General features: G+C 40.4%; 1 protein-coding gene and 1 pseudogene across 2 annotated transcripts in view; both read right to left on the bottom strand.

The window, feature by feature from the left end:
* Nucleotides 1–14152, bottom strand: part of LOC145467435 (uncharacterized) — a 267594-nt pseudogene that overhangs the window by 141323 nt on the left and 112119 nt on the right. The gene's annotated exons all lie outside the window — the stretch shown is intronic.
* Nucleotides 8116–13446, bottom strand: LOC145467429 (uncharacterized). The gene is made up of 3 exons (XM_081450985.1): nt 12659–13446; nt 11692–12060; nt 8116–10491 (listed from the first exon to the last, which is right to left on the bottom strand). The coding sequence occupies exons 1-3, from the start codon at nt 12773–12775 to the stop codon at nt 10135–10137; spliced, it is 843 nt and encodes a 280-aa protein (XP_081307111.1). The 5' UTR covers nt 12776–13446; the 3' UTR covers nt 8116–10134.

The following is a 14152-nucleotide window of genomic DNA, read 5'->3' as shown; positions in this document are numbered from 1 at the left end:
AAACGCTTCGCTCGTGTAGAGTAAAAGCGTTGCCAGATGTTCTATTTTAGGGCTGTTATCTCTGAGGAAACAGCAAATTGGAAAAATACCAAGACACATACGTTGAGATGGAAATGGAACGAGCGATTTAAAGGTGACAGCTATAGTTGAACACATGCATTCCAGAATTTACTAAAACACGAAAATGCCATCCAACGACAAATCCCGTTTGACTCAAATGAAGGACTTTAAATGTTTAACTTTGCTTGAGCTTTAGTCAACGAAGCAGCCGCTTGCTTTCTTGGAACGAAAGAGGCACGAGGAATCTGAGAATGAGAGGCCCTGCCAACAAGAAGGGGTGAAAGAACGGAACAAAAAGCACGAGATGAGGCAGAAGAGAGTGCTTTCATCCCCTAACCCACTCCCCATAACTTTTTTCCTCCGCCTCGTGTCCCAATCGTTAACAAGCTGCTTGTGCTCTCGAAAAGGAAACCACTGTTACGAAGGCTATACGATTTTCAAGAAACACGTGATAAGAATAAATAGTTATGTCACTTTGTCTCAGTTTCATGGTATTTAGCACTGCTGCGCTAATTGAACACTATAAATGAAGGAACAAATATTGTACATAGAACTGAAACTTGTTTAATATCTCATCTGGTTGGAGGCTGACCATAACAGTTGGCTGTTTACAAGATGTGGAGAATTTGAGTTCAGGACCACTGAACACAAGTGCATCTAGTGGCAGGGAGGAAGATTTAAAACCGAGACCTCACTAACCAAGCCGCCTCCACATATCGAATTTCAAAAAATGTAGGCACATTGGCCGTATTTACCTAGGAAGACTAAAAATGCGTTCTAGACGTACAATGCGTTTAGTGAATACGGAAATAGGGCACATTAAACTTCAGACGAACTCAACAAAGTCATGCCTCTGGAAGACTCTTAAAACGGACACGTTATACGTCTCAGACGAATAATGCGAGACGAATAAAATAAGCCAACTTGAGTGAATTGGTAATCTACCCCACTCCCCCCAATTTTTTTTTTCTTGTTTGCCTCGTGCCCTAATCGTTCACAAGCTGCGTGTGCTCTCGAATAGGCAGCAATGCTGCGAAGGCTATACGATTTTCAAGAAATAAGTAATCGTCGTCGTCGTCTTCGGCGTTGGCTCGTGTCGTAGCCTCAATTTCGTCTAACAGTACTGTCTCCTCTTCTTTGATGGCCTACCAGAGCAATCCTTGCATAGAATTTGCGAGGACAGTGAGGACACGGGAATGTGGGCGGTGGACGAGGGGCTGCAAGGTGACGTTTTTGTTCTTCACGTTTCTCTACAGCTTTGCGTCTCCATTCCGCTTCAAACATGGCATCGATCAATTTGCCGCTGTTGTCTCCCACGTGATACACGTGATACATGCGATTAATAAACTTTTTTAAAAATGGTAGGCATGTTGGCCGTATTTACCTAAGGAGACTAGGAATAAAGCGTTTTAGACGAATAATACGTTTAGTTAATACGGAAATAGGACGCATTAAACGTGAGGGGAACTCAACAATGTCATAAGTCTGAAAAATCCAAGAAAAGGAGACCTTACACCTCTCAGACAAATAACTCTCCTAGTTAATTCGAAAAAAACAAAACAAACCAACTCGACTAAATTGAAAATCTTCTCAATCCGTAATTAAGCGACCAACAATCTCAGGTCTCACAAGAACTTTATTTGTGAAAAAACGCACGAATTGAATGCGTCTCGTATTTACCTAGACGCACTTAAGAGCAATCGTCCCAAAATTTCGCCTGAAGGTATGCAAAATGAAAAAATCGAAAATCCCCAAACTTTGCCAGAATATAGGTCTGGATGAGCTATTTCTAGAAAAAATACTTTAAGTTCGATTAGATTTTTATTTTACGCGAACGGCGACAAAATCGGTTTGGCGGCTCTCACATCAGTTTCACGAGCTCCAAACAACGCATTATTTGAGTTTCGCTTAAAAATAAACAAAAAGGTCAATCTGGCCATTTAATATCTTAATCAAAAGAACACATATTTACGAACAGTCTGAAATGTTATTTGTCCGATTCCATCGCAAACTGAATTTTTGGGCGATTTTTGCTTTTCTTCAATATTTCAATCATTTCGGCGGACAAAAAAAAGCCAGAATTGAGAGGGTAAAATAGCACCTTGGTACATGGCATGGAGTTACGTCAAGTTAATCCAGCGAAAGAACAGGGTTTCTTCTTCAAATAGCTGCAATAAAATTTTTGGGCTACTTAAAATGCGAAATTTTAGGGCGCCAGACAAAAGTGGCACAAAGGACAAAACACGCCACTCCTTGTCACGCAATTAGAGGTGAAAAATCAGCAAAGCGCTCGTGGAAAAGACAATAGGCCAGTTTTTTTGGCAAAAAATCGTTACTATTCCGAATAAAAAGCTACTTTCTATCAATATTTGTCCTGTCTACTGCTCAGGTTGCCTGAAATTTAAACTTTTAGCGATTATTTGTCGAAGCAAAACACAAAATCCTCATGTTTTGAACGGCCGAGGACGGATACAATTTGTAAATTGTAACAAACCGTAAAATCGATACTTTGTCGTATTTATACTTCAATTTGAGTATTGGAGTTAATCTGTGCATACCATTTATCAGCGCCAAGCATGGACTGCATGTGTATTGGCTTCACAAGTTGACTCCGTTAACTGCCGACCGCTGCAAACAGTTAGAATTGCCTGACAGACTGCTGAAGGCCCACGCACCTTGCACCGAGGCATGGGTAATGGGTCTGTCGATCCTAATCGATGCATGTATTATCTGATGACTCTGATCGACGTAAAGACCCAATAGGGATGAATAGTCTCACATCGACGTAAACAAAAATTTAAGACAGTTACGCACACGAGCATGATCTCACGAGCTCTTCAATTAATTGAACATACGGCTTTTTTAGCTTTAGTGGAATATTGTCAATTCCACTTCAAAGTGGCTGCATATTATGCGCAAAATAGGGACGCTGAGCTTGGTCAGCCTATTTCTTGAGTACAGTTCACAGAGATTGTATGTATCGTAAGTGATCGGATGGATCAGCCGACACTCTTCAAGAATGTGCGCACGGGCGGAGGAATACGTCTCTTGCTCTGCAACAGCTTGACCGTCCCACTCGTCTACAACGTCGTGACTTTCTTGCCTGAATTTCGCCGCCATTCTTGAAAAATAAGATTTTATTTGCTGTGGGGCTAGGAATTCATCTACAGTAAATCTGCCGCTCCCGTCGTCATGCTTTGTATGTCTCATATCTTGAGCCACCTGTGCGGGGTTTGCTTTGAATCCTGTCTGTTCTCTATTATAAACTTTTCGACTAGGTAGGCCTTCTGCGCGCTTAGCACTGAAACGGGCAGCCTTCTTCGTAGATCGCAATGCCCAGCCCTGCGGTAACGCCTGAACACTTTGTTCTGAAAGCTCAGAACCGGCAATAAATGGCTGTGCGCTTGATCCTTCCTGTAGTTTTTCAGCGTAAATAATCTTTGCCTTGTCGAGAAGCGAGTGTCTTTCCTCTACAAATTTGCACTTGCTATAATGCATATGCCGCTCCAGGTTACAATGACAAAGTACTCACGCATCCTTCAACTGGACAGGAGAAAAGACCAGCGCGCTCGTTGTCAGCGGATGCATCAAATGCTTTCCATACAGTCAGACATTCCTCTCCGTAATGGAAATTATTTAAGTTGGTCACTCGTGTTTCCCCTGCAACGAGATTGGATGCTGCTTTGTGGAATCAATCAAGGTAACTCGGACACCTCTGACACCACCACGAAATAGAATAGTTCGTTTTAGATCATCCGCATAGACTAAATCATGGCGTTCATTAATGTAGCGAAGACGATGTTCTTTGATCGTTCCTGCTCTGCTGTCGCATGGACCCTTACCGCCTTGTGGGTCGCTGAAGTCCACTCTCTCAACTTTGATATCAGTCGCTTCTTTCGTAAGTCGGCAAGCAGTTAACATGGTGGAGCTGTGATAACGCCCGGCGTTGTCTTGTTTGAGAAAGGCAGTTGTAATCTCAGGATGTTCTTTCTTGAGTTCTTGGAGTGCGTGTCATATGATGCTGACCACCACGTTGCTGTCTTGACTACAATTCTCGACTATGTGAACAAACGCTCGGTGCTGCAGCTTGTCAGCAATCTTAGGGGCAACAACACTAATGTGCCAAGAAATCCCTCTTTTGGCAAACCAATCAGCTTGCGTTTCCCTGTGCTTTTGTGGCAGGAACTTCATGACCCAGTCCTATGTGATGAGAATTGAAGACGTTTCCAGGTTTTCCAGAAGACTCGGTCTTGCCTTGTCCTGCTGAATTGATCTAAACTGATGAGCCTTCCATGATTCAATTGGCTGATAGGCTTGTTGAAGTGTGTGCATCAAGTCATCGCGGTCTTGGTCTCTCAACTCGGAGGATCTTAATGAAGATTTAATTTCCATCATTATGGATTTCAGCTGACCACAAGAAGGACAGCAGTTGTCATGGGAAAGGTCACACGCCACATGGAGGCAGTCCTCTTTAGGATCACTTAGAGCGTGCGTTTCAACCACCTATACACCTTATACCTGTGTAGAGGGTTTCATAACTGATCCGCGAAATTCTGTGCATCTGACTGGTAATCCTTTCTTGAAAAAAAGTTCCTTTTCGCTTTTACTAATGAGGGAAGTTAAGAGATCATTTTCTCTTGGGGAAATATAATTCACTTGTCACTAGAAACCTCCAACCTCCAACCCGGGAAAACATGGGGCATGGGTGGGACTTTGTGAGGGCTTTGACTTTCTGCCCTTCTCAAGGGAGTCGGAGTCGGGGATAATTTTTTTTTCCCTTTGCATTCCCAGGGAGGCGGGGGATTAGTACATTTTGGCCTTTGCTTTGCCCGATGGGGTTCGGGACTAGAATATTTTAGTCTAACGCCGTGTCCAAGCAAGGAGGAGTGACAGAAAGGTCACATAACAACCCGGTACGAAAGGGGTCTGGGACGAGAATCTGGCAACGTGGATCATCTTCACCTTGTGATGGTGAGTTTATTTGCATGCAATTAAACTATAATCCTCATCTTGCGACCTCTGCTAGCTAGTATTAGTAGTGTCCACTGACAGGTGCGTGCATAACCCGGTGAAAAACTAAAGCAAAACTACAAGGTATTGCCTTACTTCAGTAACCATCTCGACTTATTTCATTGTTTATACCTTGCATTTTGCAATTTGTATTTTGCATTTTGTGAGAAATATTGACAAGAGAAGATCTGCCTCCGTTTGCAAACTTGAATCAAAGTAGTCGAAAAACTTCAAATGACTCTTGATGTTTCTTCGACATCTTTCTATCGTTCCACACATAGCATTTGCCGGGTTAGAACTACTGCATCCACACGGCCCTCCAACAAGTTCAGAGTAGCCACAAGTTACCATTTCCTAACGTGTATCATGCAACTGTGCAAACGCGGCACAGATTATCGACTCTGAAGTAATCAGATTATGTGTTGGTGGGCGGTTTAGACGCTTATTTGTGGATATCGAAAGCAAAATTAAAGTGTTCGTGTCAGTCATTGTGTGCTAAGTACTTGATGATTCCCAGACCCACAAGATTATACCCACGTGTAAATTTTCTTCCAATCTGTTAAAATGTGGGCAGCTTAGAGCTTTAAAAGTAGGATAACTTTACGTGTACAAGTAAAAGCACAATAACATTACAAGTAAACATATTAAATGTTCTACACTAATCAAGATGTCAAGAAGTTGCAGACAACTGATCAGATAAACTTTGAAAGCTTATCTGATGAAGCGTGAAAACAAGTGTCGACAGACCATTCATGATATAGTAAATGAAATAGAGGACGAGGAGAATAAAGGGGAAAAAGTCTCTTAAAAAAGAGTTCAAGGATAATGTGAGGTTCCCGTGAGCCATGAATATAAAGGACGAGTATTTGTGTTAAGTGCCTATGCAATTGTGGCCTGGCCGCCTGTCACGCAAACTTTAGTGTTGAACATTTCGCGAGCAGCGGGGGGGCAGTTAACGGAAACAACTTGTGAAGCCAATACACATGCAGTCCATGCTTGGCGTCGATAAATGGTTTGCACAGATTAACTACAATAGTATAAGTATAAATGCGCAATTATACTAATTTTACGGTTTGTTACAATTTACAAATTGTATCCGTCCTCGGCCGTTCAAAACATGAGGGTTTTGTATTTTGATTCGAAAAATAATCGCTAAAAGTTTAAATTTCAGGCAACCTGAGCAGTAGACAGGACAAATATTGATAGAAAGTAGCTTTTTATTCGGAATAGTAACGATTTTTTGCCAAAAAAACTGGCCTATTGTCTTTTCCACGAGCGCTTTGCTGATTTTTCACCTCTAATTGCGTGACAGGAATGGGGTGTTTTCGTCCTTTGTGCCACTTTTGTCTGGCGCCCTAAAATTTCGCATTTTAAGTAGCCCAAAAATTTTATTGCAGCTATTTGAAGAAGAAACCCTGTTCTTTCGCTGGATTAACTTGACGTAACTCCATGCCATGTACCAAGGTGCTATTTTACCCTCTCAATTCTGGCTTTTTTTGGTCCGCCGAAATGAGTGAAATATTGAAGAAAAGCAAAAATCGCCCAAAAATTCAGTTTGCGATGGAATCGGACAAATAACATTTCAGACTGTTCGTAAATATGTGTTCTTTTGATTAAGATATTAAATGGCCAGATTGACCTTTTTGTTTATTTTTAAGCGAAGCTCAAATAATGCGTTGTTTGGAGCTCGTGAAACTGATGTGAGAGCCGCCAAACCGATTTTGTCGCCGTTCGCGTAAAATAAAAATCTAATCGAACTTAAAGTATTTTTTTCTAGAAATAGCTCATCCAGACCTATATTCTGGCAAAGTTTGGGGATTTTCGATTTTTTCATTTTGCATACCTTCAGGCGAAATTTTGGGACGATTGCTCTTAATGCTCGACGAATTATGCGTCTGAGACACATTATTCGTCTTCTTAAGTAAATGCGGCCGTTGAGAATAAAAAGGACTCTTCGTCATTCTGATTAACGGTAATGATGATAATTTTTTTTATACATCCCCTTTTGCCAGGGAACCAAGGACACTCTACATTAATAGCAGTGATTAGAAGAGGCCATTTTACCTAGGGAAATGCAAAATCTGCCTCGGAAAACTTAGTTTTTGACGAATAACCTATTTTATCGCGGAAAAGTTAACCGAGGTTTAAAAGCCATCTGGTTTTCACTTCGTCAGGAGCCCATGGGCTCCTGACTTCGTATAATGATCCAGGACTTTTATTGCTGTAATTTTAATTGAAAAGCTTCTGACGCACACCTGGGTAAGTCTCTCGGATGATTAATAAACAAGAATGACGGAGAGATATTTGTGCCTCAATCCCTCGTCGTTATATTTTCTCGCCGCATTCTAATTTCAATCATGGTAAATAAGCAGAATGACAGCGGGTGCATTTTCAGATCACTTTTATCGGCTCACAATTTTTTTTTATTTGCAAAAATGCATGTACACGTATCAACGCATACTATGAAAATCATGTGCTGTAACCACGGCTAATTAATTAACCCAATTAAAAATTAAATTCCAAAAAAATAATATAAAGACAAATGGAATAGGAAATTCTTAGTGCAATGCAAACGGCAATCTGTTTGGTAATGTATACCAAGTGAAGCCAGTTCCGCTGTAATTTTAAAGCATTTGGCCAGCCGATATTAATTCAATTTACTCGAAAGTTTTTTCCCAGACATTCTATGCAATAAAATTACCATCTTGACATAAATTTGATTAATAGATTTCTACTAGTATACTCATGCAAGTACTGCAATTAATCTGATTGGCTGAGCTATTATACGCTATCAGTCATGGCCATGTGTTCTCTTAATTGGCTGAGCTGTCGTACGCTATCAGCCACGGCCATGTGTTCTCTTGATTGGCTGAGCTATCGTAGGCTATCAGCCACGGTCATGTGTTCTCTTGATTGGCTGAGCTATCGTAGGCTATCAGCCACGGCCATGTGTTCTCTTGATTGGCTGAGCTATCGTAGGCCATCACCCACGGTCATGTGTTCTCTTGATTGGCTGAACTATCGTAGGCTATCAGCCACGGCCATGTGTTCTCTTGATTGGCTGAGCTATCGTACGCTATCAGCCACGGCCATGTGTTCTCTTGATTGGCTGAGCTATCGTAGGCCATCACCCACGGTCATGTGTTCTCTTGATTGGCTGAACTATCGTAGGCTATCAGCCACGGCCATGTGTTCTCTTGATTGGCTGAGCTATCGTACGCTATCAGCCACTGCCATGTGTTCTCTTGATTGGCCGAGCTATCGTAGGCTATCACCCACGGCCATGTGTTCTCTTGATTGGCTGAGCTATCGTAGGCTATCAGCCACGGCCATGTGTTCTCGTTTTTTCGAAGTTTCGATGGGAAGTTCAGAGACATTACTGGATAATTAAATTCACTGCTATTCGAGTTTAAAAACTCAAAATTGTCCGTTTTTTCTATCTCTGTATCTGTAGACTCTGGGACTGTGAAGTAATGGTAGGAAAAGTACATATATAGAATGACAAAAGAGATGCCGGTACAATTTATTATCGCCTTTTGATCACTACGGCCCGTTGACAGAAACACCACCTTGGCCCCTGACAAAAACTCAGTTAATTTCACATCTAGAACCCTCGTTTACACCATCACCTCGTTAAAGCCATCGAGTACCACCTTGCAAACTTTTAACCTTTATTTTCTTTCAAAATTTACCTCGTTAGTGCTACAACTCGAAACTAATTTTTAAAATGGCACCATACAAAATGAAACTGAAAAAACTATAATGAGTCCCCGTAAAATACGTCAGTTGTGTTTAGTAAACTGCGAACAGAAATCAATGGGAGAGTTATCAATTAATTAGCCTCTTTCAGGCGTTCAGTTAGTTGGGGCGCAACTGAAAGAATAGGGGAGAAGCGCGGTGCGGTACCAAGCGTCTCTGTCGTTTCGTCGCTCCGCCGTATTTTCGCGCTACAAGCCAACTAACTGAATGCATCCGTAGAAGAAGCTACAATTTAATTATATAAAGCTTTCATATAGCGGTTTTTATTTGAGTATTGAAAAGTAATTGTTTTTACTCTACTATGCTACATGATCGTAAACCCAAAACCAAACGTGACTTAATCACACAGGTTTTCCCGCCTTTGTGTCAGCTATATGTAATAAATTGGAGTTTTGATTGGTTCACTGTAATGTCTGTGTCCTTTCTAATTGTCTGGCTTGATAACTTTGGTCTCGACTGAACGACACTAAATTGAAAACCGCTCTAAATAAACAGTGGCCTCCATTTGGCTCGAAAATGTGCCAGGGTATTTGTCTGAGGACATTATCTGTTCCGAGAAGGGAGCAGTTTTCCGAAAGCGTAGCTTGAGGAAAACTGTGACCTTTAAGGAACGATAATGTCCAAGGACAGCTATCCGAGCATATTCCCCAACTTTCAAGACTGCGCATGTTGCGAAAAATATTTGAAGGATAATAAACACAATAACCTCGATTTGATTTTGAAAATATATTCGGATATTTGTCCTTAGACAATATCTGTTCTTCAAAGCTCACAGTTTTCCTCGAGCTACGCTCTCGGAAAACTGTTCGCTTCTCGGAACAGATAATGACCGTGGACAAATATCCGAGCATATTTTCGCGCCAAATGGAGGCTACTGTTCATATATTTTCGCGCCAAATGAAGGTTATCGTGTTGATTATCCTTTAAATATTTTTCGCATCACGCGCAGTAGTAGTAATCATACCAAGCAAAATCTGTTCTGTTGGAACATGCATTTGATTTGCTTAACTTAGAATTTATTTTAAAGGTATTACATGCAAGTACTATGTAATAAAATTACTTTCCCATCATTATTAAGTAAAGTGCATGTGCAAAGTAGATTACACGCATTTCGTGAGTTTTTCTTCATTTTCTAAGTTAGAAAATGTTTATGCTACACTGATCACATTTATGGCCTTATTTTTAGCCATTCGTACGGCTAAAACAGTTTCACTAAAAATACACAAAAATTTCAGTTCTCACTACAATAACTTTACATAAGCATGAGCTTAAGCAGCGACAATCTCGAGAATAAGAACTAATTAATTAAGGCTGGGGCCTAGACACTTCCTCGATCATTATCCGGGACACCGAATTCCATCCTGTTTCTGCGTCACCTAAAGTATTGCCAGGACACTGTCCTACCCATAATTCCACTCTAACCGTGCCCTGTGGGATTTTTTCACAGTAGCCCTCAAATGATCGATGATGAAGCAGATTGGGATTCCCAGATGGCCAGCTGTTGTACACAACAGCTTCGATTGTCATCGGTCCACTGCACTCGTTACCATTAAACTTGAAGAACCACCGGTTACACTTACTAAAAGAACCAGAGACTCTCATAATTCCCTGGAATGAGACTTTGATCGCTGTATCAGACTGCAACTTATTAAACGAGCAGTCCTGGAACAAACAAAAGTAAAGTAAGTTTAAGTCAGGCTTCATATCAATAAATTATATCACATTGACTGCATTTGTATCATTAACTGGGATTAACTGAATACCGATCGTATGTTGTTGGCTCCGTGAGAAAAAGTGTCAAGCGTGGTGTAAGGAGCTACCCTTAAAATATCTAGAGGAGTGAGTCAATCTGGGTGAGTTTTTGAGAGTACTGGCCTCTTAAAAAGCGTTCTGTTATCAGTGAAGTGCATTCCGTTACACTAAAATGCCAACAGCAGAACCACCGTCACTATATCGTTATGGTGTTATATTTTACACAAGGTTTAGATTACGTTCACTCAAACTATTTTACAATGCTTATTTAATGTATCCAAAAGAGAACGACAGAACTTAGCAGGCACTAGTTGTGACACCTCCGTGGAATCACGAAGCACTTCTAAAACTGTATCTATTATCTCAAAAAAAAAAAATTAGGCGTTATCAAATGCGGTGAAATCTCCTCCAAAAGGACCTTCGATATCGAAGTTCATTAACCTGGGCTTCGACTTAATTTTGGACTGAAATAGTGTATCTGTTATTATAGTGTGAAGGTTCTGAGTTTTTGACGATTCACCCTGACGTAGAATGAGGACTTCGCAACAAAGATTCTTATGTCACACTTGTCTTGCTGAATACTGATAAAAGAATAAATAGGAATGCATGTTCAGTACTCGAGTACCAAGTCACCATTCCACTTCTTATCATCGAAAAGATGTAATAGAGAGTTTCAGCATGACGTTTACGCCAGACGGCAAACGGCTAAGATTACCTCTGATTTTTTATTCTTTTCTTGTAATCCTTAAATAAATCATACAAAAATAGAAAAATGTCTTCCACTATTCACCGCAAATACAAATACTTTCACTCTACTGTACAGACAGCTGAAGACAGACAACAAAAGTTTCATTTCTGCCGTTTGCCGTTTGACGTAACGTCATACTTAATCTCTCTAATATCACTTTCGTCACCATGATGTGCAACCAGTTGACCAAATACTCCGGTTAATAACAGCATATATGTAGTCAACCTTTGGATAATAAACTTCTGATATCCAGTCACATAAATCCTTGTCGAATTCTGAATCTGAAGTTTAACTTACATTACGTAACAAAAGTAATTTCAGTTTGCCAGTAACCATTGGCGATCAGAACATTTCTCTCTTACCTTGATCTTACCGCTATCTCGACTATCATCAGCTTTCCACACACATTGTTTCCAATTGCTTTGTGGCACTGCACTAGACGGACTTGTCACGCTTTCTCCTTTCTCTCCCTTATCGCCTTTTATTCCTTGATCGCCCACAGTTCCGCGCGCTCCTTTTATTCCCATTATTCCTGGCGGTCCGCTCTTTCCACGAGGTCCTTCATTTCCTTTCCCTCCCTTTTGTCCCATCATTCCTTGCGATCCCTTGTCACCAGTCTGTCCTTTAACTCCATCTCTTCCCTGCGGCCCTTGGGGCCCCGGAATACCAGGCATTCCCGGCATGCCATTGGATCCTGGAATACCCGGAAATCCATGGGAGGATGTGGATTTCTAAGAAGAAAGCAACAAGTGCATTCATTGGACTAAGAAACACAGTGTGAAACTTAAACAACACGAGAACAAAATGTTTCTTATGTCGATAGATATCGTGGCATGAAAAATAATCTGCATTTTTGTCTCTTACTGTATTAGCGAATCAGTTACTTGTTATTACAGTACTGTTAGTGTCAGCGTGTCTATTAGTGGACTTGTGGCCTTGCGGGTCTGCTTTGACAAGATAAAATCCTGTCAATTTAGAGACAAAAGTCACGTTCTTGATATCTATGTGTTAATTAGGTCAAATAGTTCCTCTAATTCTTACATAACAATGATGTTTGTTTGTTTGTGAAGCTGGAAGTAACATGGACGTCATTAAAATTCCTTGAGAGAATTTACTTTGATCTAGGAAGCAAACATTCTTATATCGCTTTGCGTAACTTATCTGAGAGCTCAGCCTCGATTTGAACTAAAAACTTAAGCCGTTTTGCTTCAATCCGAAACTGAGCTGATAGAAATGAGAAATACTGTAAATCACACAAAATATCTTTACATCTGAAGAAGTTGAGATGTAATTTTCGTTAAATAAGGCAATTAATATTCAACTTTGTACCTCACATAAGTCCTTGGTATCGCCGGTATTTTGTTGGTGAGGGCTGGTAGTGGTTTCAAGTGAGTGTCTTATTCCACACGACACCAACAAAGCAGCAAAATACACAAACTGTGCCATGCTTCAAGAGATAAAAATATCAACACTTTATAACAGTAGAAATGTACGTCTGTGTGGTATGAACTCCGATTTCGTAACTGGTTCCGTGATGGTATGTGCTCAGCCTTTAAGACGCTTCTCTTCTAATGTCATGAAATGTAATTTAATGTCAGTCAGCGTAGATAAGTCGCTATTTTTTAAAACAGAGGTTATAACCCGGTAGCGAGATTTTAATCAAGGTAAGACATAAGGAAACCTCTAATAACATAACCGTCAGCAGACTTAGTCCTAAGCTAACATTTGCTGTCAACAAGCATGCGGAGTTACCTCCTGTCTCCTTCTTTCGGAGAGACTTTGAGTGCTCCGTAATTTAAGAGTTACAGTAAAAGAAGAGTGGTTTAGGTTTTATCCGTTTTCCTACATAGCGAGGCTGCATCATTTTACCATTATTTTAAGTGGGTAGTGGGCATGGATGGGGTACTTATTTCAAATGGAAGGTGTGTAAAATGATATTGAGAATCAGAAATCTTCGCGCAGTTGCTTTTTCCGCTAACCAAATGAACAGTTAAACCAATTTCTTAATTTTCTAACTTAGTTGATATGATCTCTTGTTCTTGTCTCTGCGACAGGATAAAGAAGACTCGGAGAGAGTAATGGAGAACAGCCGAAACGTCTGACAGAGAGTATATCAAGTAAGGGTCATAAGAACTAATTGAAAATAGATGTTTTGGGATACAATGTCAGTTAAAAGAAACCAAGTGAGATTAAATTGTTCACTATGGTTAAAATTTCTTCTTTGTCAGAAGTCAATTATTTCTCAAAGTAGTTTTCAAACAGTATTACCACGTCTTGTGTCTGAAACTGAATTCCAAAGATAAAGTAGAGAACTGAGAAATACACAAAAGCATTGCACGTTTATTTTCAGCAGTGATAAGAACTTCGTTAAGAGACAACTAGCAGCGGAAAGCTTTGATATTACCGTAACGACGTAATTCACTATGGATGGTTTGAACCCTAATGTTTATATTTTCTCTGAGCATGAATCAGATATATATTCCAGCATTGAAATGTAAAGAACAGATTCTTTGATCATGAATTTAATGAACACATCAATCAACTTGGTAAATGCACCGCTGGCGTAGAGTAAAAGCATCGCCAGATGTTCTATTTTAGGGCTGTTATCTCAAACAACAACAAAACTGGAAAAATACCAAGACAGATACGTTGAGATTAAAATGGAACGAGAGGGTTAAAGGTGACAGCTATCGTTGAACACACGTATTCCAGAATTTACTAAAACACGAACATGCTATCTAACGACACGTCTCCCGGAGGGGGGGGAGGGTACTCTCTTATATGGGCTATATAGGTATGTGCGGCCCCAAAGGTTATGGTTTT

This window comes from Orbicella franksi, chromosome 14 (genome assembly GCF_964199315.1).
Source record: "Orbicella franksi chromosome 14, jaOrbFran1.1, whole genome shotgun sequence".
In the NCBI taxonomy this organism is placed as follows: Eukaryota; Metazoa; Cnidaria; class Anthozoa; order Scleractinia; family Merulinidae; genus Orbicella; species Orbicella franksi.
This window is presented reverse-complemented; position numbering and strand designations above follow the sequence as displayed.

Excerpts from the sequence above, each read along its gene's own strand:
- LOC145467429 (XM_081450985.1), bottom strand. The coding sequence starts at position 12,775 with ATGGCACAGTTTGTGTATTTTGCTGCTTTGTTGGTGTCGTGTGGAATA. Across the intron at positions 12,061-12,658 it reads ATACCAAGGACTTATGTGAG|AAATCCACATCCTCCCATGG; the intron begins GTACAAAGTTGA and ends CTTTCTTCTTAG. Across the intron at positions 10,492-11,691 it reads GAGATAGCGGTAAGATCAAG|GACTGCTCGTTTAATAAGTT; the intron begins GTAAGAGAGAAA and ends TGTTTGTTCCAG.